At 55.5% G+C, this 24,790-nt stretch overlaps 1 protein-coding gene across 9 annotated transcripts in view; it reads left to right on the top strand.

Moving 5' to 3' along the window:
- The window catches only part of ABR (ABR activator of RhoGEF and GTPase), a 233,597-nt gene that overhangs the window by 170,597 nt on the left and 38,210 nt on the right, over positions 1-24,790 (top strand). For 4 of the 9 annotated variants that reach the window (XM_017864294.1, XM_017864635.1, XM_017864449.1 and 1 more), the window contains 9 exons: positions 1,224-1,345; positions 3,901-4,066; positions 9,595-9,717; positions 10,406-10,481; positions 11,313-11,417; positions 12,341-12,415; positions 14,685-14,978; positions 17,970-18,067; positions 18,470-18,601. In XM_017864294.1, coding sequence (XP_017719783.1) covers positions 1,224-1,345; positions 3,901-4,066; positions 9,595-9,717; positions 10,406-10,481; positions 11,313-11,417; positions 12,341-12,415; positions 14,685-14,978; positions 17,970-18,067; positions 18,470-18,601 — 1,191 coding nt within the window. Of the gene's footprint in view, positions 1-1,223; positions 1,346-3,900; positions 4,067-9,594; positions 9,718-10,405; positions 10,482-11,312; positions 11,418-12,340; positions 12,416-14,684; positions 14,979-17,969; positions 18,068-18,469; positions 18,602-22,882; positions 23,481-24,790 lie in introns of those variants that run through there. The other 5 variants (XM_017864376.1, XM_017864749.1, XM_017864686.1 and 2 more) reach the window with 2 other exon arrangements.

Raw genomic sequence — 24,790 nt, 5'->3', positions numbered from 1 at the left:
CCCGGCTAATTTTTTGTATTTTTAGTAGAGATGGGGTTTCACCATGTTAGCCAGGATGGTCTCAATCTCCTGATCTCATGATCCGCCCACCTCAGCCTCCCAAAGTGCTGGGATTACAGGCGTGAGCCACCACGCCCGGCCAATGGTCATCTTTTTTTCTGAGACTGAGTCTCACTGTGTTGCCCAGGCTGGGGTGCAATGGCGCAATCTCAGCTCACTGCAGCCTCCACCCTCTGGGTTCAAGCAAATCTCCTGCCTCAGCCTTCCAAACTCCTAGCTGGGATTACAGGCAGGTATCACCACGCCCGGCTAATTTTTGTATTTTTACTAGAGACGGGGTTTTACCATGTTGGCCAGGCTGGTCTCAAACTCCTGACCTCAGGTGATCCGCCCGCCTCGGCCTCCTAAAGTGCTGGGATGACAGGCGTGAGCCACCGTGTCTGGCCTCGGTCATCTTAATTGTATACTTTGATTGCGCTCACCTACATATTACAGCAGACGTAGGTCACACCGTGTATCATACAGGAAAGGCTGGGACAGATGGGGACGGCCCCCTGCCTCTGAGCGGGGGCTGGGAGCTCTTGAAATCCCATGTGGAGCAGAAACCACCCAGAGCCCAGGTTAGAGTTGGCTGCAGGTCCCCTCTGGACACTGCTGTAGCCCCAGGCTGGACCACCCAGGTCTTGTCCCCGGGGGCTGGAGAAGCCAGGGAGGAGTAGCGTGGACGGGCCTGAGGGGGTCTCAGCTCTTGGTTGAGCCAGAACTAGATGAAGTTCTCTGCTGCGGTCGGGAGGGATTGCAAGCAGGGATGTGCGTGCCCCAGGGTGGAGAAACCAGGTCATCCTGGGCAGGGGGCACCGGGGGTAGCTGCAGAGAGCCCCATGCGTTGCGCACACTTGATGTGCCAGGCACTGTGCTGTTGTACACGCGCCATCTCCGTGAGTCACCTTATGAGGCAGACATCATCATCCGCACTTTACAGCAGGTGAACTGGGATTCAGAGAGGTCAGGGAGCCGCCTGAGATCACAGCTGAGAAGCCTGTCGGGATTCAAACCCACATCTGTGTGACTCCGAAGGCAGTGCTTGACCCACCTTGGTTAAGGGGTTACAGGCTATGCCGCCCCTCGGTTCAGCCCTCCCTGGCTGGCCGTGCCCCCGCATGCAGGCTCGGTCCTCGGCCGCACTCCCCTCTGAGCAGGCTGGGGTCTGCCATCTCCCTCAGACACGGCAGCTGGTGAAGGACGGCTTCCTGGTGGAAGTGTCGGAGAGTTCCCGGAAGCTGCGGCACGTCTTCCTCTTCACAGACGTCCTGCTGTGTGCCAAGCTGAAGAAGGCCTCTGCGGGGTGAGTGCGAGTCCAGGGACTCTGTGGGGTGAGTGCGAGTCCAGGGACACGGGCCGGGGGAGGGGGCCGGCCTCTGCGGGGTGAGTGCGAGTCCAGGGCCAGGGAGGGGGCCGGCCCCTGCGGGGTGAGTGCGAGTCCAGGGACACCGGCCAGGGGAGGGGGCCGGCCTCTGTAGGGTGAGTGCGAGTCCAGGGACACGGGCCGGGGGAAGGGGGCCGGACCTTGCCCCCCATGGAGGCTTCAGCAACTTTGTGGGTTTTTTTTTCTTTTGAGACAGGGTCTTGCTCTGTTGCCCAGGTTGGAGTGCAGTGGTGTGATCTCGGCTCACTGCAACCTCCACCTTCCGGGTTCAAGCGATTCTCCTGCCTCAGCCTCCCGAGTAGCTGGGATTACAGGTGCACGCCACCACGCCTGACTAAGTTTTGCATTTTTAGTAGAGACGTGGTTTTGCCGTGTCGGCCAGGCTGGTCTCGAACTCCTGACCTCAGGTGATCCGCCTGCCTTGTCCTCCCAAAGTGCTGGGATAACAGGTGTGAGCCACCGTGCCCAGCCAGATTTTTCCTTTTAAAAACTGTATTAATTAACCTAATTTCACTGCATAGACTTTTTTTTTTTAATAAGTCACGTTTTAATTATAAAGATAATATAAGGACATTGGAGGAAACCCCGTTCCCCACTGAAGCATGAGGTCCGCCTCCTGCCGCGCTGCTTGCTTCCCTGTTTTTAAATGTTCTCATGTTTCTTCACACAGTCATAATCACAGCAAATGCCCAATTTGGGGCTCTGCTGTTTCTATTTCATGTCATAAGCATTTTCCCTGTTGCTGCCTCATCTTCATAATCATCCTTTTACTTTCTTGCACAGTTACCAGTGGATGTGCAATCGTTTACTTAAGCATTCTCCTTTTATTAGACATCTCTGAATTTCTGCTAACTGCAGTGCTGTGAATATTCAACGCGTCTCCTGCTACTATTTATTGAGGGTTTAGGCCATGCCAGGTGCTGTGACGCACCCTTTGAATACATGATTTCTAGTCCTCCCAACAACTCCACAAAGTAGTGACTGTTGTTCCCTTATCGTAGATGAGAGAAGAGCCTTGGAGAAGGTAAATAAGCTGCCCAGGCTTGCACAGCTAGAGGCACAGGTGGGATTGGAACCCCAAGCTAACGTGCAAGCGCCTTTGTGCCTCCTTCTCTCTACCCGGTAATGTGGGTCGGCTCAGTGCCTTGAGCAGAGAGGCTCATTCCACGTTCATTCACACATTCTTCCACCCACACTTACTGATCACCTACGATGTGCCAAGCACACCCCTTCTCCCAGCTGAGAAGCGGCAGTCTGGATTCAAACCCGTGTCTGTGGGACGCCAAAGCTAGTGCGTTTACCACCAGGCTATCCTGCCTCTCCCCTTCAGCCCTCCCTGGCTGGCTGTGCCCCCAGGTACAACACAGGGGTAGCAGGCCATGCACCCACCACAACACTCAAGGGTCAGAATGAGAAGTGCAAATCTAAGTCCTAGGGGAAGGATCGATTATTACGAACTTCAATAAAGGGATGACTGGCCGGGCGCGGTGGCTCACACCTGTAATCCCAGCACTTTGGGAGGCCAAGGCGGGTAGATCACCTGGGGTCAGGAGTTCGAGACCAACCTGGCCGACATGGCGAAACTCCGTCTCTACTGAAAGTACAAAAATTAGCCGGGTGTGATGGCGGGTGGCTGTAATCCCAGCTACTCAGGAGGCTGAGGTAGGAGAATTGCTTGAACCCTGGAGTCAGAGGTTGGAGTGAGTGGAGATCACCCCATTGCACTCCAGCCTGGGCGACAAAAGCGAAACTCCATCTCACAAAATAAAAATCATTTAAAAATTAATAATAAAGGACATGACTCCCTGGAACTAGATCATGTTTGAGATTGTTCTGAGGCAGAGATGGCAATAATAAGCACACATGCCTCTGCCTGTTATCCTTTGCCGCAGCAGACATTACTAATCACACATGCCTCTGCCTGTCGTCCTTTGCCATGGCAGACATTACTTATCAACCAGAGCATGCTTTCTTGCTAGACTTGGATGTGGTTTTGCAATCCTCCACCCAGTGTTGACCCATGTGACCTGTCTTGATAAGAGTTGGCATTCGGAATAACACCTGTATTCCATTGCTAGCCTGAAGGATATTGAACGTGGATGGTCTAGAAGGGAGGGAGGGGCGTGGGGTGGGGAATAGGAAAATGTGAGCCCAGCCAGGAGGGCTTCGCTCTTCTTGATACCCCAGTGGTTTGGGATGTTTGACAACATGAATCATCTAGGTCAGCAGCCTGGTAAGGTGATGGGGTGGAGTTGCTCCCTGCAGGCGGGACAGACCCCAGAACCCAGCTCTCATCACTCCATGTGCTCCACGTGTGTGTTTCCCAGTCAGGCTCCTCAGGAGCAGGGATCGTTCTTGCTTCTGGCAAATTTTCAGTCAACCCCTGTCAGTGGTTCTGTGGTTCTGGACCCAGGAGTTGAGGCTGGAAGAGCCAGGCTCCCTCTGGCTCATGGATCCCTGTGGCTCGTTTGCAGGAAGCACCAGCAGTATGACTGTAAGTGGTACATTCCCCTGGCCGACCTGGTGTTTCCGTCCCCCGAGGAGTCTGAGGCCAGCCCCCAGGTGCACCCCTTCCCAGACCATGAGCTGGAGGACATGAAGATGAAGATCTCCGCCCTCAAGAGTGAAATCCAGAAGGAGGTGAGCAGAGCTTGGTATCTGAGTCTGGGGCCCTTTGAGCCAGCTGTGCTGGGGGAGATGGAGGCAGGAAGTTGTAAGGTTTGAGAGTTTGAGAGGGAGCTTTGAGTGCGTAGTTACGAGGGGAAAGACCCCAACTACAGTAGCTCCAAGCAGATCGAGGGGGTCAGTGCTCAGGATTTCATGGGGCTGACATGGAAAGTGCCCTGGAAAGCAGTGCATGTTGAACACGATAGAAAGGGGAAGCAAGCAGCCAGGCGCAGTGGCTCACACCTGTAATCCCAGCACTTTGGGAGGCCGAGATGGGTGGATCACCTGAGGCCAGGAGTTTGAGACCAGCCTGGCCAACATGGCAAAACCCTGTCTCTACTAAAAGTACAAAAATTAGCTGGGCACGGTGGTGGGCGCCTGTTAATCCCAGCTACTTGGGAGGCTGAGGCAGGAGAATGGCTTCAAACCGGGAGGTGGAGGTTGCAGTGAGCCAAGATCATGCCATTGCACTCTAGCCTGGGCAATAGAGTGAGATTCTGTATTTAAAAAAAAAAAAAAAAAAGCTGGGGTCGGGGAAGCAAGAGAAGAAAAAGCAGGCTTTTGTAAGGAAAAGCAGGACTTGTGCAAGGAAAAAGACCTGGGAGGCCTCTCAGAAACTGACAGATCAAGTAGGCAAATAAATAAGGAGAGAGAGGACCTAAATGCCACAATTAACACGTTTGACCTAAAAATGCCAAGAAGCTTGTGCCCTGACAGAAAACTGAGATTGTTGTCACACATGTGTACAACATTCACATTTATCCTATAACAGGCCACTAAGGAAATCAAAATTTTTCAAAAAGTTGATAGTATACAAGTCATGTTCACAGACCACAGTGGAGTAAAATTAGAAGTGAACAAGAAAATTGGTCAGCCTGGGCGCAGTGGCTCACACCTGTAATCCCAGAACTTTGGGAGGCTGAGGCGGGTGGATCACCTGAGGTCAGGCGTTCGAGATCAGTCTGGCCAATACGGTAAAACCCCATCTCTACTAAAAATACAAAATTTTCCAGGCACGGTGGATCATGCCTGTAATCCCAGCACTTTAGGAGGCCCAGGCAGGCAGGTCACCTGAGGTCAGGAGTTCGAGACTGGTCTGGCCAACATGGTGAAACCCCGTCTTTACTGAAAATACAAAATTAGCCAGATGTGGTGGTGTGCACCTGTAATCCCAGCTACTCAGGAGGCTGAGACAGGAGAATTGCTTAAACCCGGGAGTCAGAGGTTGCCGTGAGCTGAGATTGAGCCGCTGCACTCCAGTCTGAGCAACAGAGTGAGACTCTGTCTAAAAAAAAAAAAGAAATACTGGTTTGGAAAGTTCAAGACAAGGTAAAGAGATCAAAATTCAAAATGGTAACTGCAGACTGTTAGAGCTGCCTGGAATGAGTGTACTACATACCAGTACCCATGGATGCAGCCAAAGTGCTATTTAGAGGAACATGCATAGCCCTCAGTTCACATAACAACAGTGTTTAGAGGAACATGTAAAGCCTTCAGTTCACACAACAACAACAGTGTTTAGGGGAAGGCACCACGGAGTGGTGGAAGGGCCTGGAGCGGAGGAAGGGCATGGAGCGGTTTGGTCAGTTTGGTCTCCTTTCCTCACCTCTCAGGTTCAGCTTAGGCCTCACCGACCCTGGGAAGCTTCTCTGACACCCACCCCCATCACAGTCTGCATTGGGTGCCCTGTCCCCAGATCCTGTGGCTTTTTGTTCACCTATGGCTTTGCTTAAATGCTGCTGAATTATAATTGCATTGTCAGCCTCTTCTCTTCCCCAGTAGCTCCAAGCCTTGTTTTTATCCCAGCAATGGAAGCCCGGAAGACCGGTGCCGGGTATCACAAGGGTCAGGGGGAGATCGAGACCATCCTGGCATACACGGTGACAAAACCCCCGTTCTCTTCTAAAAAATTCAAAATCTATTTTTTGTCGGGGCGAGGGTGGGCGGGCGCTGTAGTCCCCGGCTTCTCGGGGGGGTGGAGGGCCGGGTGGAATGGGCTGTAAACTATGGAGGGGCGGAGCTTGTAAGTGAGCTGAGGATCTGGGCCCATGCACTCCAGGTGTCCGGGCGACAGGCAGGCTCTGTCTACAAAAAAAAAAAAAAAAAAAAAGAGAAAGTGAACTCCACTGACAGCGCTGTTTTCTTCTGTTTTATGTTCCTAATACTTAACACGTAAAAAAATAGGTACTCAGGGCCCAGCACAGTGGCTCACGCCAGTAATTCCAGCACTTTGGGAGGCCATGGCAGGTGGATCACTTGAGGCTAGAAGTTTAAGACCAGCCTGGCCAACATGGTGAAGCCCCGTCTGTACGAGAAGTACAAAATTTAGCTGGGTGTGGTGGCGGCGCCTGTAATCCCAGCCACTTGGGAGGCTGAGGCAGGAGAACTGCATGAACCCGGGAGGTGGGGGTTGCAGTGAACCGAGATTGCGCCACTGCACTCCAGCCTGGGCCACAGAGTGAGTGGGACTCCATCTCAAAAAAAAAAAAGGTACTTAGTAAACAAACAATTATTGAAGAAAACATGACCAGATGGCCTCTCTAAGGATTCTTTCAACTCAAACATCCCTCTTTGAACAGGGGAAAGAAAGTTCACGATTATAACCCCAGGAGTGTTCAGGGCCGGGGATGTCCTAGGACGGAGGGTCTAACTGGGGGTACATCTGCCCAGAGGGAGCTCCCTCACCAGCACAGCTGTCCCCCTCCTGAACCGCTGGGCCCTGCCCACAGTCCCCGCCCAGGAGCATCCTGTGTGCCTGTTTCTCACCCGCCCCGGGAGTCAGCAGGCTTCCTGCCCCCACTGTTGCCCCAGCTGTGCAGACGTGGCCTTGCGCCCAGTCAAGTCAACACTCACTGAGCGCCACTGGCTGTGGTGCCTGGGGTGTGCTGGGTGCCTCATGGATATCCCTGTCCAGTGGAGGAAGCAGACACGCCCCTTGCTGACCACAGAGCATGGCACATGTGGTGAGTCACTAGAGAGGCGCAGGTGCCGTCCTCTGAGTCACAGAAGAAGCAGTGATTTGTTCTTTTTTTTTTTTTTTTTTTTTTTGTGAGACAGATTCTCACTGTCACCCACATTGGAGTGCAGTAGCATAATCTCAGCTCACTGCAACTTCTGCCTCCCGGGTTCAAGCGATTCTCCTGCCTCAGCCTCCCGAGTAACTGGGACTACAGGCGCCCGCCACCATGCCCCGCTAATTTTTTGTGTTTTTAGTAGAGACGGGGTTTCACCGTGTCGGTCAGGCTGGTCTCGAACTCCTGACTTTGTGATCCACCTGCCTTGGCCTCCCAAAGTGCTGGGATTACAGGCGTGAGCCACCGCGCCCGGCCTTGTTCTTTTAATAATAATTTTTAAAACTTTCATGTTTTTTCTAATCACCAGTGTCATACTGGCTTGTTACAATGAGAAATGCTCATAGTACCAGCATGTGCAGGGTAAAACTGGTCGCCACCCACCTCCCATTGCTAACAGCTGGAGGTGTGTTCTTCTGAACTCTTCTTTGCTTATACTGGTGTGCGCCTGTGTGTGTGTTTGCGTGCGCACGCATGTGTACAATGAGACTAGACTACACGTGCTGTTTTGCAACTTCAGCATTTCACTCCACAGTGGGGTTTTGAGCCCTTTGGATGTATTAGATTTTTTTTTTTTTTTTTTTCTTTTTGAGATGGAATCTCGCTGTCACCCAGGCTGGAGGGCACTGGTGAGATTTTGGCTCACTGGAACTTTCACCTCCCAGGTTCAAGCAATTCTCCTGCCTCTGCCTCCCGAGTAGCTGGGACTACAGGCGCCCGCCACCTCGCCCGGCTAGATTTTGTATTTTTTTGATAGAGACGGGGTTTCACCGTGTTAGCCAGGATGGTCTCGATCTCCTGACCTCGTGATCCACCCGTCTCAGCCTCCCAAAGTGCTGGGATTACAGGCTTGAGCCACCGCGCCCAGCCCAGATTCTTTTTTTTTTTTTCTTTTTGAGATGGAATCTCGCTGTCACCCAGGCTGGAGGGCACTGGTGAGATTTTGGCTCACTGGAACTTTCACCTCCCAGGTTCAAGCAATTCTCCTGCCTCTGCCTCCCGAGTAACTGGGATTACAGGCGCCCGCCACCGCGCCCAGTAGTTTTTGCATTCTTAGTAGATACGGGGTTTCACCATGTTGGCCAGGCTGGTCTCGAACTCTTGACCTCAAATGATCCGCCCACCTTGGCCTCCCAAAGTGCTGGGATTTCAGGCGTGAGCCGCTGCGCCCAGCAGCATCAGATTCTTTTTAACAACTGCATCCCGCTCTGTCACTTGACTGCATGCAGATGTTTTTGGATATTTGGATGGTTTCTGATTCTTTGCTCTTAGCAGGCAAGTCGACAGTAGACACTGCTGCGCACGTGCCTCTCTGCAGTAGACCCCCTCCGGGGGGTGATCAGGGCAGAGTGAGTGTGCCCTTCACTGTCAGAAAAAGCTGTGACCAATGGCATTCCCCCTGCGGTGCGTGAGGGTGACGGTCCCCCCCAGTGTCACAACACTGGCTGGGAACATTCATTACAATTTTGCCAGTCCAGTGGGTTAAAAAGAACAAAACGCTCTAGAGATGAATTGTAACTTAGGAGCTTGAGGATGGCCTCGCACGCTGAGACTTCAAGCATAATCACGGTTAATAAAAGGGAGGGGATCCTTTATGAAATAGACAGAAACTGGGAACACTGAGGAAGCAGACTCTGCCCACAGAGGATGAATGGCTGGTGAGAGAGGAAGGCTGAGCTGAGGGGGCCGGGTGGGTTGTCTGCGGGACAGGGGGGCTGGAACCGTGCTATGGGGGCCTGGGTGCCAGGCTAGCAGGCGGGGCTTCAGGCTGAAAGGTGTCTGAGGTTTTCCTAAGCCGGTGTCTCTGTTGTACCCAGATTTGAATGTGTGGAGGCAACAGAGTGACAGTCCAGAGAGGCTAATGCTGCTGTAATAGTTGTGTTATTTAGGGTTCCCGAGAGAAGGAGGCATAGCACCCCACCCAGGGCCACGTGGGGAGGTACCAGCTTTGAGCAGGAGGCAGGAGTGGAAGGAAAGTGTGGCCACAACTTTTCTGTGGAGAAACAGGGCAGGGCAGGGAAAGGGCTTGGCACTGGCTGGCTTCCATTACATTGGCAGCCCTGGGCTAGAGGGGTGGTCTCTAGTGACCTGGTCCCTGGCCCTGGGTGACGTGGGGCAGAGGAGATGCTGGCTTGGTGAGTGAGTGTCGGGTAGAGAAGGTAGTTGGGGACATGGGCTCTGGATCAGTGGGTGTGTGAATGAAAGCTGTGCTCACAGGGTGTCACTGACAGTCTTAGACATTAGCGAGCCCTGCGGGGGAGCAGTTTCTCACCCGGCTACCCGCCTCTCCTGCCACAAGATGTCAAAACATCATGAAATATGGAAAATGTGAAGAGCACGATGAACACACAGCAGAGTGTCGTGCTTAGTGCTGCTCGTGAGAAAGGCCCGAGTGTGAGGGAAACCCTCTGTGTCCCCCACCTCCTACAGAAAGCCAACAAAGGCCAGAGCCGGGCTATCGAGCGCCTGAAGAAGAAGATGTTTGAGAATGAGTTCCTGCTGCTGCTCAACTCCCCCACAATCCCGTTCAGGATCCACAATCGGAATGGAAAGGTCAGGAAGGGTGGGGGTGGGACCAAGACAGCCCCTTCCTTAGTCCAGAGCGGCCCAGTCTGTGGCTTCTGGCCCCGACCTGTAGGAACCAGAAACTCGGGCCCCTCTTCCTAAGGAGGCTGCCGTGGCTCCAGCTGTTGACTCACTCTCCCCACTTGTGTGGAATGAGTGCCTTCTGCTGGCTGTCCCTGGCACAGCTGCTCCTGTCACCTTGGCTTTCCAGGAGGGATCTCCCCCTTCACCCACACACCCCCAGCTGCCTCCTTCTCCAAGGTCAGCCTTGCCAGGATACGGAGGAGCTTTGGGCCGGACGCGGTGGCTCACGCCTGTAATCCCAGCACTTTGGGAGGCTGAGGCAGGCAGATCACCTGAGGTCAGGAGTTTGAGACCAGCCTGGCCAACATGGCAAAACCCCGTCTCTACTAAAAATAACAAAAATTAGCTGGGCGTGGTGGCGGGCACCTGTAATCCCAGCTACTCAGGAGGCTGAGGCAGGAGAATCGCTTGAGCCTGGGAGGCGGAGTTTGCAGTGAGCCGAGGTCGTGCCATTGCACTCGAGCCTGGGTAATGAGTGAAACTCCGTCTCAAAAAAAAAAGAGAAAAAGAAGGAGCTTTGGTGGGATCCCCAGTATCTGGGAATACATTTGGCCTGATTGTGGTCACCCACTGCATTCTCGTCTCTCTTCAGAGTTACCTGTTCCTACTGTCCTCAGACTACGAGAGGTCAGAGTGGAGAGAAGCAATTCAGAAACTACAGAAGAAGGGTAAGTTCCTGCCCTCCACACTCCCCGAGGACGTCTGTGGCAATGATGGGCCTTTCGTATTTCTAAGTGTTTCGTGTCCGGTATCACGTCTTTGGCCGTCACAGTCACCCTCAAAGGTGCCAGGAATGGGCATTTAAGGATGTTGTGGATTGAGACCTGAAGAATCTAAGTGATTGGCTTAAAGACATGATGATTTAGTCCTGGGACTGGACCCAGGGCCCAGCCTGAGCTTTGTCTTTTTCTCTCTACCCCTCTTTCTCTCTCTTTGTCTCTCTCTCTCTCTCTCTCTCTCTCTCTCTCTCTCTCTCACACACACACACACACACACAGGCTGGGTGCGGTGGCTCACACCTGTAATGCCAGTCAGGAGTTTGAGATCAGCCTGGGCAATATGGTGAAACCCCATCTACTAAAAACACGAAAATTAGCCGGGTGTGGTAGCGGACACCTGTAATCCCAGCTACTCAGGAGGCTGAACCAGGAGAATCTCTTGAACCCGGGAGGCAGAAGCTGCAGTGAGCTGGGATCACAGCACTAGACTCCAGCGTGGGCGACAAAGCGAGACTTCTCAAAAATCAAAACTAAAACACACACACCACACACACACACACGCGCGCGCGCGCGCGCAAACCTCTTCAGTCAGATTCTCCTACTCTGACCCCTCTGACAGCAGCTATACCCATCCCCCTGTGTCCACAAATCCTTCCCCCTCCCTCGCAGGGACCAACTCTGCCCCAGGGATTAGGCCATCTTCCTGCAGCCCCCAGGGAAGAGCAGTGGGTCCTAGTGGACCAGTGTCCACACTCCCTTCTCTCTTGGCTCTCCCTCCAGATCTCCAGGCCTTTGTCCTGAGCTCAGTGGAGCTCCAGGTGCTCACAGGATCCTGTTTCAAGCTTAGGACTGTACACAACATTCCTGTCACCAGCAATAAAGACGGTAAGCTCGGGAACCTGAGGTTGCCCAACCGGCAGGTCCCAGCCCCCAGAGCCTTCCCGTAAGGACCCAGACAGACACGTAGCTGTAAATGGCTGATCCCTGCTCGGCTGTGCTGAGACTGTTCACTGGCCAGGGATGCAGAGAGCCTGGGTAGGGGCGACTGTCTTGGCTTTTCCTCGGGCCGCTCTGTCTGGCTTGGGAGAACTGGCACCCTGGTGCACTGAGATTGTGCTATTAATATATTCATGGGAGAGTGGAGCCGGTGGATAGATAAAATGGTGTATAGGAAATGAGGCTGGAAGTTTCCAGGGACCAGCTCTTGAAAGGCCTCAAATGCCAAGCCAGGGAGTTTGGAGTTCGTCCCGTAAGCCCAGGAGTCTGGGGGCGTTTTGAGCAGTGGGGAGCTGTGATCAGGGGTGGGAACTGACCGGAGTGGGTGGATTCTCGCTGCCTGTGTGCTGGGAAAGGGTCCACTTTGTGAACGGGGTTCTGAAGGCAAGCTTTCCTCATCATAGGAGGGGCATCTAGGGACCGCTGTGTCCCAAGTGGGGGCAGAACTGGGCCTTCTCTCTGCCATTAGCAGAATGATATATCGGTCAGTTTTCACTGCCAGGATAGGCAGGATTCGGAGGGAGGGACCGTACCCATGGGGAATGGTACTAAGTCCCTGGGCTGGGATGGTGGGTGTGCTGGACCCCCCCCCAGGCTGAGTGGAGGAGAGAAGGACCCTCCAGCCCTACTCCGGGCAGCTCACGTCCAAGGAAGCAGTGGCCTTCGGAAACTTTTTCATCTGGCCACCAGGTGGTGATGTTGGACCAAGACTCAGCTGAGTCTCATACCCCATCTGCCTCCCGCCGGCCTGGGGTGGAGGCCGAGGGGAGCCGCTGACCACCCTCTGCCCTGGGGGCGCTTCTCTCTTGCAGACGACGAGTCTCCAGGACTCTATGGCTTCCTTCATGTCATCGTCCACTCTGCCAAGGGATTTAAGCAATCAGCCAGTAAGTGCCCTGGCCAGGACGAGGTTGGGTGGGCCATTGTGGATCCTGCACTGCTCTGCTCTGCCCAGGGTGGGGCCTGCCAGCACGCCTTTAGACGTGGGGTATTCCCCTGAAGGCCAGAAACCAGCTCCTCTTGGCAGGGAGGTCACCCCTGCCCTTTGTCTCCAAAGTCCTCTTTCTCAAGCCTTCCCTGAAGCTGTCTGAAACCTAGGGGCCGGGCGCGGTGGCTCATGCCTGTAATCCCAGCACTTTGGGAGGCCCAGGTGGGCGGATCACCTGAGGTCAGGAGTTCGAGGCCATCCAGGCCAACATGGTGAAATTCTGTCTCTACTAAAAATACAAAAATGAGCTGGGCGTGGTGGTGGGCAGCTGTCGTCCCAGCTACTTGGGAGGCTGAGGCCGGAGAATCCCTTGAACCAAGGAGGCGGAGGTTCCTGTGAGCTGAGATCGCACCACTGCACTCCAGCCTGGGCGACAGAGCGAGAATCCTTCTCAAAAAAAAAAAAAAAAGAAACCGAGGGCAACAAACACGTGGACTCCAACTTCATATCTGCCCATGACAAGCTGTGTGACCTTGGGCAAGTTTCTTAACCTCTCTGGGCCTCCACTAAAAGCCAATCACGCTTGTGAATTTTGACACGAGAGAAGGCTCGGATATGATGGTGTATGTGCAACGTTCCCTATTGTCTCCTCTATTTGTAGATTCGTCGTACTAAATCTGTTTAGTGTTTCACAAAGTATGATTGTACTTCTTTAATTGAAAAAAATTTTTTTTGTAGAGACAGGTTCTTATTAGGTTGCCCAGGCTGGTCTTGAACTCCTAGGCTCAAGCCAACCTCCCACCTCAGCCTCCCAAAGTGCTGAGATTACAGACGTGAGCTGCTGTGCCCAGTCTGGTTGCACTTTTAAATTTAATTTAATTTTTTTTTTTTTTTTTGAGACGGAGTCTTGCTCTGTCACCCGGGCTGGAGTGCAGTGGCCGGATCTCAGCTCACTGCAAGCTCCGCCTCCCGGGTTTAAGCCATTCTCCTGCCTCAGTCTCCGGAGTAGCTGGGACTACAGGCGCCCGCCACCTCATCCGGCTAGTTTTTTGTATTTTAGTAGAGACGGGGTTTCACCGTGTTAGCCAGGATGGTCTCGATCTCCTGACCTCGTGATCTGCCCGTCTTGGCCTCCCTAAGTGCTGGGATTACAGGCTTGAGTCACCGCGCCCGGCCAATTTAATTTTGTATTTTTGAGACGGACTCTCACTCTGACCCCCAGGCTGGAGTGCAATGGTGCGATCTCGGCTCACTGCAACCTCTGCCTCCCGGGTTCAAGCGATTCTTCTGCCTCAGCCTCCTGAGTAGCTGGGATTACAGGTGCCTGCTACCATGCCCAGCTAATTTTTGTATTTTTAGTAGAGATGGGGTTTCGCTGTGTTAGCCAGGATGGTCTCGATCTCTTGACCTCATGATCCGCCCGCCTCGGCCTCCCGCAGTGTTGGGATGACAGGTGTGAGCCCCTGTGCCCGACCTGGTTGCACTTTTTCTCTACTTGTTACCCGCACGGGAATTTGTGAGTCGGTTAGACAGCTGATAGTTTCTACCTATTTGCCAGAGGAGGTAACTGAGTTACAGAGAGGAGAAAAGACTGAACATCACAGAGGATCAGAAACCCCGGGCTCCTGACTCCCTTCCCACGCCCTGCTCCTCACTGGCAGGTGGGGTCTGCCCTCGCCCCTCCCTGCAGCGCCCCACACAGAGGTGACACTGTGGGCCCTTAGAACAGCCTTTCCCAGGAAGCCTCCCTGAGTTCCTGGGGCGAACTGGGCTCCCTTCTTCGTGACCCCATCCCGCTCAGGGCAAGCCGGTTATAGCACCTGTCGCACCTGTCATGCTGTTTTGTCACTTACAATTTGCCTCGCACTGTGAGTTCTCTGAGGGCGGGAACCGGGTCTCCTTTACCCCGGCATGAACAGGAGCTCAGAAATGCGGAATGAAGTCGTTAATTTACACAGCACCTACTGTGCACCTGGAGAAGATGAGAACATGGCCGGCGTGTGGATACACTCACATGCTCAAAGCCCGTGGCGTCTTCAAAGCCTCTCAGTCTCCGGCCCGCTCTGAGCCTCCGGTGTCCCGCCGAGGTCACGGAAACCATCCCCATTTTACACACAAGGACGCTGAGGCTCCGAGGGGCTCCAGGTTCCTTCCTGGGGTCAGGCAGTAGCAGGTGGTGCAGCAGAATCCACGTCTTCCAGCACCTGAGCCCGACCTCTTCCCTTTAGGGCACTTCTCGAAGTCTGGCCAGGACCACCACACTGCCACTCGGGCTGCTTGTTCATGTGGAGGCTTCCTGAACCCTCTCCAAACCCACAGACTCCCCTTCTGGGGGCTGCTGCTCAGAAGCTTCTGGCTAGTGAGCTCCGTAGGACCGTCCCACCCGTGTGTGGACCCGGCACCTCCACTCCGCGGCCCCCAGATGCCACCCCTCCTCCCTCTCCTGCTTCCCACTGGCTGGGAGGTCCTCACCTCAGGGAGCCAGGCCCATGGCGTGGAGCAGGTTCTTCCTCCCAGCCTGGGTGGGTGTCAGGGGCGGGTGTCAGAGCTGGGCTGAGCTGCTCCCAAATCTCTGCTTACCTCCAGATTATCCTCACTCCCTTCTCCCCCGCCACCCCTGACCCACTCACACGTCTGTTCTCACTCAGAGGCGAGGCCCTGTGTCTTTAGCCATGGTAAACTCAGGACCCCAGGACAGGCGGGCCCAGGGTATAGGCACCCTGACTGTTCCTGCTCTGCAGACAGGGAACCTGGGGAGCGAAGTGAGGTGGTTTGTGCAGAGCCCGGGGTGTGGGCCCAGATGGTCTGACTCTGGAACCCTCGCTCTGACCCTGTGAGCCGTCCCTATCCCCTTCTTTTTTTTTTTTTTTTTTTTTTTTTTTTTTTTGAGACGGAGTCTCACTCTGTCGCCCAGGCTGGAGTGCAGTGGCCGGATCTCAGCTCACTGCAAGCTCCACCTCCCGGGTTTACGCCATTCTCCTGCCTCAGCCTCCCGAGTAGCTGGGACTACAGGCGCCCGCCAACTCACCCAGCTAGTTTTTTGTATTTTTTAGTAGAGACAGGGTTTTGCCGTGTTAACCAGGATGGTCTTGATCTCCTGACCTCATGATCCACCCGTCTCGGCCTCCCAAAGTGCTGGGATTACAGGCTTGAGCCACCGCGCCCAGCCCCCTATCCCCTTCTAAACCCTCGCTCTGACCCTGTGAGCCGTGCCCATCCCCTTCCGAAACCTTCGCTCTGACCCTGTGAGCCGTCCCCATCCCCTTTTAAACCCTCGCTCTGACCCTGTGAGCCGTCCCTATCCCTTCTAAACCCTCGCTCTGACCCTGTGAGCCGTCCCCAGCCCCTTCCAGATCTCTCGCTCTGACCCTGTGAGCCGTCCCCAGCCCCTTCCAAACCTTCGCTCTGACCCTGTGAGCCGTCCCCAGCTCCTTCCGGATCCCTCGCTCTGACCCTGTGAGCCGTCCCCAGCCCCTTTCTTTTTTTTTTTTTTTTTTTTGAGACGGAGTCTTGCTCTGTCACCCAGGCTGGAGTGCAGTGGCCGGATCTCAGCTCACTGCAAGCTCCGCCTCCCGGGTTCACGCTATTCTCCTGCCTCAGCCTCCCGAGTAGCTGGGACTACAGGCGCCCGTCACCTCGCCCGGCTAGTTTTTTGTATTTTTTAGTAGAGACGGGGTTTCACCGTGTTAGCCAGGATGGTCTCGATCTCCTGACCTTGGGACCCGCCCGCCTCGGCCTCCCAAAGTGCTGGGATTACAGGCTTGAGCCACCGCGCCCGGCCCCCAGCCCCTTTCAAACCTTCGCTCTGACCCTGTGAGCCGTCCCCCAGCCCCTTCCAAACCCTCACTCTGACCCTGTGAGCCGTCCCCCAGCCCCTCAAGGAGGGTTTGCTTATGCTGACATCAGTCCATGATAACAGCACTTCACGGACCGTCTCAGACACACAGACCCACTCCCTGGTCTGGCCCAGGCCGGGGTGCTCAGCGCCTCTGTGTTGTTCGCCTGCGAATCCGCCACACCACGTTCTGTGTGTTCTGATGCCCACCTGGGTCTCCTTTCTGTTGCTCCAGCTGGAGGCTTCCTGGGGCAGCTGTACTCTCCTTTCTGCGGGAAAGCCATTCTTGTTTTTGAGACAGTCTCGCTGTGTCTTCCAGGCTGCAGTGGCGCGGTTTTGGCTCACTGCAACCTCTATCTCGCAGGTTCAAGAGATTCTCCTGCCTCAGCCTCCCGAGTAGCTGGGATTACAGGCACACGCCACCACGCCTGGCTAATTTTTGTATTTTTAGTAGAGACGGGGTTTCACTGTTGCCAGGCTGGTCTGAAACTTCTGTCCTCTGGTGATGTGCCCACCTCGGCCTCCCAAAATGCTGAGATTTATAGGCGTGAGCTACCGTGCCTGGCCAGGGAACCTGTTCTGATGGAGAATGGCCCAGCTGGGCAGCTCCGGGAGCCAAGCGGAGTAAGCTACCTGCACCGTCTGCCCGCACTCTGACCTCTGCCTTGATTCACGCTGCAGAGAGTTGGCCATGGTGCCCCAAAGGCACCCCATGCACGGCCTCCGGTACCCTGGGAACAACCTCGGCATCTCCCTGAAGGTGGGAGGACTGCCGGGATCTGAGCCCAGTGGGGCTGTGGGTTTGCAGAGGGCCTGGGGTCTGGGCCGGTGCTGTGGCCTCAGCAGTTGTGTCCCAGGATAGATTTTCAGCCTGAAGGCCAGGGTTCAAGATGGAAATGCCGGGGAACGCCCCTAGCCCTGCCCTCCCGCCCCAGCCTTCCACTGCCTTGTTACCTGGAGCACTTGGTGGTGGTAGGAGCCTCATTTGCCGTGTGCCGGCTGGGTTCCCAGGCCCGTTCTTGGTACTGCAGGTGCACCGGCGGGCAAGAAAACTCAGGCTTCTCCAGTGTGGTGTTTGTGTCGTGGGGGGAGAGAGACTAGGGACGCACGGGTAGAGCAGATCCCTTTGGTTTATGTTAAGTGCAGCAGAGGAAGCCATAGCACTCTGGGCTTGGGGAGGGGGCTGCTCCGAGCATTCAGGACCTGGAGGCAAGGTGCTAAACGCCTCCAGCACCTCCCACTGCAAAAATGCCACTGTTGAGACCTGGGCACCAGTGTTATGGGGAGAGGTGGCACCAGGGTGCTTAGTGAAGAGTTTGTGGTAACGTCTCCATGGTGAGGAAGATGCAGACACAGCACAGTTGAGGGCCCTTTAGAGGGAGGAGGAGGCCAGAGCGTGGGTTGGGCCGAGGTGGGGAGGGCAGAGCCTGGGCTGGGCCAAGGTGGGGAGGGCAGAGTGTGGAGTGGGCTGAGGTGGGGAGGGCAGAGCCCCTAAGAAAGGGGCAGGGGAACAGGAGGAGCCAGATGGTCCACAGCTTCAGGGAGGCGAGAGCCAAGGTGCCGTCCTCAAGGATGTTGGAAAGGACAGATGCGATGTCCCCCTCCATCCTGAGCGTTGCCCCGCCGGCCCCACCCTGGCCCCACTCATACAGTATCTCCGTCTGTCCTTCCCCCACAGACCTGTACTGTACCCTGGAGGTGGATTCCTTCGGCTATTTTGTCAGCAAAGCCAAAACCAGGGTGTTCCGGGACACAGCGGAGCCCAAGTGGGATGAGGTGAGTGGCAGGGGCTGGTGTCTCTGCAGGGACCCTCGAGTTTGCCACTGAGTGTGCCCCCACCGCCCCGAGTGTGCCCCCACTGCCCTGTGCCCATGGCCTCTCTGCTGGGGATGGCCAGGCCTGTTAGTTGGAACAGCTCTGCCTGCACCCCCCTTTCTGCCCCCTGCTCCTCTGGTTTCTGATCATGGTGTGTGTCTGGGTGTCAGACCCTGCGCTGTCAGCTCAGGCCCCAGACTCCATCGGTGATGGGAGGCCTCTGGGAGTTCCAGAAAATCTGACGTGTTCCTTGTGGGCCATGCTCACTCAGTCCTCCTTGCAGAGCTGAGGGGCCCGCACCTGCCGGAAAGCCAGGCCTCGCAGCTTCGGAGGTTCAGGGCCCTCTGTCCCATCTTTCCCCAGGAGTTTGAGATCGAGCTGGAGGGTTCCCAGTCCCTGAGGATCCTGTGCTATGAGAAGTGCTATGACAAGACCAAGGTCAACAAGGACAACAACGAGATCGTGGACAAGATCATGGGCAAAGGGCAGATCCAGGTGAGGCCAGGGCGCCAAGGCAAGGCTGGGGAGCCTCCGGGAGGTGGTCCCAGTTGAAAAGGAGTCCTGGTCAAGGAGCCTGCTCTTTGGTGATTTTGGTTCCAGGCTGGTTGGAGGAAAGTTCCCCAGGAGGTGGTTCTCCCCTGCTAGAGGTGGCCGCTTGTTGTGGCCTCAGAAGCCCAAGTGTGTGCGTGGAGCCTCAGGTGGGCCATCCACGCTTCTGCGAGATGGAAGCAACCAGCTTTGTTTTCACACCCCAGCTTTAGTCTGCGGGTGGCTTTTTTGCGGAACGCTGTAGTGAGAAGGATTCTGAGGCTGCGTCGGTGAAGGGGGGGCGGAATGCTGCGTGGGAGGAGCAGTGTGTGCCGTTGATGGGGGCCGGAGGGAGGCACACAGACCAGGCGTTTGCTGTTCTGCCTGAAGGACTTAGGGGCCATGTGCTTGGCTCAGGAGCCGGGGGTAGTCTCTGACTTGTTGCTGGGGTGGCTGGACCGTACTCAGCTGTGTTGGGAGCCTGAGGCTTCCGGTGGGGACTTGGGTGTTAGTAGAGGCTGCACCTCAGGTTAAGGGCATTTATGCCGCTGGGCGCAGTGGCTCATGCCTATAATCCCAGCACTTTGGGGGAGGCCAAGGCAGGTGGATCACGAGGTCGGGAGTTCAAGACCAGCCTGACCAACATGGTGAAACCCCATCTCTACTAAAAACACAAAAATTAGCCGGGTATGGTGGCACACGCCTGTAGTCACAGCTACTCAGGAGGCTGAGGCAGGAGAATCGCTTGAACCTGGGAGGTGGAGGTCGCAGTGAGCCAAGATTGCACCTAGGTGATAGAGTGAGACCCTGTCTCCAAAAAAAAAAGAGCATTTATACCTCAACTGTGCTTTTGGCTCCCTACAAACATAGGTAGGAAAATGGCCTTTGTGTGTGCTACCTGTGTCTCTGAAACATTCTGCCAGTTTTGAAGATGGCTGCTATTCACCAGGCTGTTAAGAGAACTAGGCTTGGGCCGGGCGCGGGGGCTCACGCCTGTAATCCCAGCACTTTGGGAGGCCGAGGCGGGTGGATCACAAGGTCAGGAGATCGAGACCATCCTGGCTAAGATGGTGAAACCCCGTCTCTGCTAAAAATACAAAAAATTAGCCGGGCGCGTCGGCAGGCGCCTGTAGTCCCAGCTACTCGGGAGGCTGAGGCAGGAGAATGGCGTGAACCTGGGAGGCGGAGCTTGCAGTGAGCCGAGATCACGCCACTGCACTCCAGCCTGGGTGATGAGCAAGACTCCATCTCAAAAAAAAAAAAAAAAAAGAGAACTAGGCTTGGGAGCGGGAAAGGCGTGGCGTGGTGGCTTCACACTCCCGTCTGGCCCCTCGGGTGGCCTCGCGCTGTGCCGCAAGTGGTCTGGTTTGGGGGTAGATCCTGTGACCATGAAATGAAGGGAGACGGTAACTAACACGTACTGGGGTTGAGCCTCGGGCGTTGGGCGTGCTGGGCTTCTTAACAGTAGCCCCAGACGTGATCCAGGCGCAGGCCGTGATGGCTCCGTCTACAACAGGGGGCTGAACGATGCTTTTTAGCAGGAAGCGTTTGTTCTCTGATGCATTGTCAGGGCCACCGAGTTGGGTGTCTGGCTCTTACCTGCAGGTCCTTGGTAGCATTGCCCCGGGGAGCCGTGTGGGTCTCCCATTCCCCGCCCCGTCTCAGGCTCCAGTGTTTGAACCAGGGGCCCCACATGGAGGGGCCTGGCCTTTGCTGCATACGCCCCATGTTCCTAAACACGTCTCTTTCTGATGCTGTGGGGCCGGCACCCTGCTTCTCAGTACTCGTCGCTAGGGAGACAGGGCTGCCAGGCAACTACCAGCCAGTCCTTTGTGATTTAGGAAATGGGCTCTAGAGATTCAGTCCCTGGGACCTGCTCTCTGCAGGGATAAGGGGTGAGAGCCCCATCTCCCGGTCCCTGGGACAGGCACGGAAGGGTTCTGGGCTGGCTCGTCCAGCCCTGGGAGACGCCCAGGCAAGAGACAAGAGTGGCCGCCACGCCACACTCCCTTGCCACTGGTGGCTGTGGAATAGAAGAGTTACGGGGGTGTGCCAGGCAGCCAGCTCTGTGGGCACGGTGGGCCCCAGCCCCTCGAGAACTCAGCCTCCAGGGCCCGAGGACACATTCCCCCACCTGGACTTCAGCCGCATCGCCTCCCTCCTTCTCACTCAACTGCACAAGCCCCGGGGGAAACTCACCGTCAATCCCCGCAAGCCACTTGGAGACAGGAGCAGATGGAGGCTGTGGGGGAGGGAGGAAGCCAGGTTATGTTTGGCAAAGCAGAAGGCAGAGTCTGGTAAGGGAAATGTTTCTGTGTTTAAGCTTCGAGGAATGTTAAATGCCTGGGAGTTGATATTAAAAGAAACACAAGCCTTCCTGCTGCCAGCTGACCTGGGTCTGTGAGCGGGCAGTTCAGAGCCAGAGTCCCCTGGAGGCCTTTGAAGTCCCCCAGCACTCAGTGTGCCAAGGCCCGGCCCTGGCCCTCCGCCGCAGAACCATCTCACCAGCTTCCTTTGGTGGGGGAGGCATCCCTCAGGGGCGTGGCTCAGAAAGTGTCGCCTGTGACTGCCCTCGGAGCCACCGCAGATGGCCAGGCTGGGTGAAGAGTCGAAACAGAGCTGTTCCCATGAACCTGGGCCCCACGGAGTCATGGAACAGTCTGTCCCCACAGCTTGTCCCTGCCTCCCCTCCAGCCACGCATCTAAGGAAGGGAACTGGCACTGGCCCTTGGAATGCCGTTTTGCTGCCCCCCAGCAGGCGCTGAGGACATAGTCGGAGGTGGCTTTGAGATAGGGTCCAGCCCTTGGGGATATTCAGAGGGCCTCAAGGAAAGGCAGGAGGAGGAGGGCTACCTCTGGGGCCCCCATTTCTCTCTAGGCCCCCTCCCACCAGCCCATCCAGAGAAAGCAAGGGCCCTACGGCCTAAGCATAGGCGTTTGCTGCTGTGATGAGGCCCCCACTCTGGGTCGCCTGATGGGGCAGTGGGGCAGGAGTCTGAGCGGCGGGTTGGGGTTGGGGGAGCATTTAGTGACAGACAGATGGCAGCATGCGTCACCGGTGTGTGTCCAGCACTCGTGCTCCTGGAGGCCGCTTCCCGAGCGTCGTTTCCTCGTGTGATCCTTGTCGTAGTCCTCCAGGGAGAAGGACAGTCCCTGCGCCCCATTTTACAGATGAGGACACTGGGGTGCTGAGGTTAAGTACCTTGGTCAAGCCACCTCTGCGTACGGTATGTGGGGAAGGCCATGCTTCCTCCTCTGTGCAGTGGCCCCACGTCTCAGGCCTTTGTCGACAAGTCCCCCAGCCCGGCAGAGGGCCGTGGCGTGGCTGGTGGCCTGGAGAGGCAGCAGAGATGCTGCTTTATGGCATAAGGAAGTCTCCTTTGTCTTGGAGTCCCCGGGGCAGGGGACACGTGTGCCTGGTGCCCCTGGGAGGAAGGAGAGGAGCACACGTGGGAAAGAGCAGGAGGCCAAGGCGGGCAGATCACGAGGTCGGGAGTTCGAGACCAGCCTGGCCAACATGGCAAAACCCCGTTCCTACTAAAAATACAAAAATCAGCTGGGCATGGTGGCACGTGTCCATAATCCCAGCACTTTGGGAGGCCGAGGTGGGCGGATTACAAGGTTGGGTGTTTGACGACCCCCCCGCCCCTGTCAACATAGCGAAACCCTGTTTCTACTAAAAATACAAAAATTAGCTGGGTGTGTGGCTCACACCTATAATCCCAGCACTTTGGGAGGACAAGGTGGGCGAATTACGAGGTCAGAAGTTTGAGATCCACCTGGCCAACATGGCGAAACCCCGTCTCTACTAGAAATACAAAAATTAGCCGGGTGTGGTGGTGCATGCCTGTGATCCCAGCACTTCAGGAGGCCAGGGCTGGGGGATCACCTGAGGTCAGGAGTTCGAAACCACCCTGGCCAACATGGCGAAACCCCCCTCTCTACTAAAAATACAAAAATTAGCCAGGCGTGGTGGTGGGCACCTGTAGTCCCAGCTACTTGGGAGGCTGAGGCAGGAGAATCACTTGAACCTGGGAGGTGGAGGTTGCAGTGAGCCGAGACTGCTCCATTGCCCTCCAGCCTGGGTGAGACAGAGTGAGATTCTGTCTGAGAAAGAAAAGAAAAGAAAAGAGGAGGAGAGGCACTTAGTGTGATCTGTGAGGTCCCAGCTCCGCAGGTGCAGGGTCCTGGCCTCAAGGGACCCACTGTCAGATTGGAAAGACAAGTCTGTTGATCCATGTTCTCCAGTGAGAAGAACGCAAGATGCCAGTCACAATAGCCGTGCACACATCAGCGAGCCCAGGACGAGCCCAGCACTGTGCTAAATGCTTCCATCTGCTGTCTCAGGGGATCTTCCCAGGACCCTGTGGGAGAGGAATGTCATCACAGCTGGAAAGACGAGGAAGCTGGGGCTGAGGAGCCCGGCCAAGGCCATGTGCCCAGGGGTTAGCCAGGGCGGGCAGCTGGCTGCAGAGCCCGTTTCTAGATGCCCCGCTGCCTCCTGCCGTAAGAAGATGGAAGATTGTCCCGCAGGAATTCGAAGGCAGAAGGGTCACACTGGGCTGGAATTAGGGAGGCTTCAAGGAGGAGGTGGAACGGGAGTGATTTGAAAGCCCTGGGTTTTTTGATTCCGGAAGCAATGTTTGTATGAGAAAGAAAATTGCAGTAGAAGCAGAGAGACTTGAAACATAATCAGAAACCATCCCTACTCCCACTTCTCCGAAGCAGCCATTTCTTCTGTGCCTTTTCCCTTCTTGAGGTATACACATTTTTATAGAGATTTAATCAGGGCCTGGTTTGTCTGTTTGTATATTTTCGTGGATTATTATAAACCTTTTTTTCTAGAGCTGTATGGAGTCTTCCTAAGCATCTTTTTGGATACTTTGTTAAAAGTACTTTATATTGTTTATAGAAATCATTGTATAAAACGGCCAGCGCAGTTGCTATGCTAAGGCTCTGTGTTATTCTAGCAAGGTGGGCAGGCTCTGCATGTGCAGAAAGGAGTAGGGTGGGCATTCCAGGGAGGAAGGAATGTGAAGGGAGGGTCCCAGGAAATTCAGGAGCCTCAGCAGGGGTGGCGGGGGAGCTGTGAGCAACGCGAATAGAAGGAATGAATAAAAGGAAAGGATTCATGGGGTTTTGGCTGGAAGAAGTCTTTTCTTTTTTCTTTGAGATGGGGTCTCTCTCTCTTGCCCAGGCTGGAGTGCAATGGGGCGATCTCGGCTCACTGCAACCTCTGCCTCCCAGGTTCAAGCGATTCTCCCGCTCCAGCGTCCCAAGTAGCTGGGATTACAGGTGCCCACTACCATACCTGGCTAATTTTTATATTATTAGTAGAGACGGGGTTTCACCATGTTGACCAGGCTGGTCTCGATCTCCTGAGCTAAGGCGATCTGCCCGCCTCGGCCTCCCAAAGTGCTGAGACTACAGGCGTGAACCACTGCACCTGGCTTGGAGGAAATCTTAGAGGGCATTTAATCCAATCCTGCTTTTCGGAGAGAAGGAAATGGACACCAGCAAGGGTGAGCGAGACAGCCGCAGTCACAGAGCTTGTTAGTGGGTGAACAAGGGCCCCAGACTCAGGGACACCATCCCAGTCCGCTTAGCTGGGAGCCCCCCACCGCCCAGCTCTTGCCCCTGCCCCCCATGTAGTCTACCCTGGTTCCTGGTCCCAGGGGACTCCAGTCTGTTTATCCTGCTCTCTTTCCAGCCTTGCCGTTGGAGCGACCTACCCGCAAGCTGATGAGCATATTCCCAGGGTCCGGCCCTTCTTGGCTGGCTGGCTCTGAGGAAAGAGCTTTCCCTTGGGGCCCCACAGCTAAGGTTCTGCCACAGTCCCCAGACTGGAGAAGGGTCTGAGACCAAGGAGCTACTTAAACCCGAGGGGCCCTCTGCACCCCCTGCCTGCTCCCCCGCCCTGCTTCGTCCTTCCCTCGCTCGCTCGCCGCAGGCTGCAGACAGCCCTCACCCCACACTCCACCTCTGCTCCCTGTGCCTGGGAGGCAGCTGCACCTCCCTACGTGCCTGCCAGGGCCGCCCTCCCTGGGCACAGCAGCGCTGAAGACCCTGTGGTGGGAGGGGCAGGTTCTAGGCCAAGAAGGAAGCTCCAACGTCTCCATGCTGGGGCCCTGGCTCACCGTCACCCCGACAGCAGAG

Source organism: Rhinopithecus bieti, unplaced genomic scaffold (genome assembly GCF_001698545.2).
Source record: "Rhinopithecus bieti isolate Rb0 unplaced genomic scaffold, ASM169854v2 scaffold_22, whole genome shotgun sequence".
NCBI lineage: Eukaryota > Metazoa > Chordata > Mammalia > Primates > Cercopithecidae > Rhinopithecus > Rhinopithecus bieti.
The sequence above is the reverse complement of the archived record's forward strand: the minus strand, read 5'-3'. Positions and strand labels throughout refer to the sequence as shown.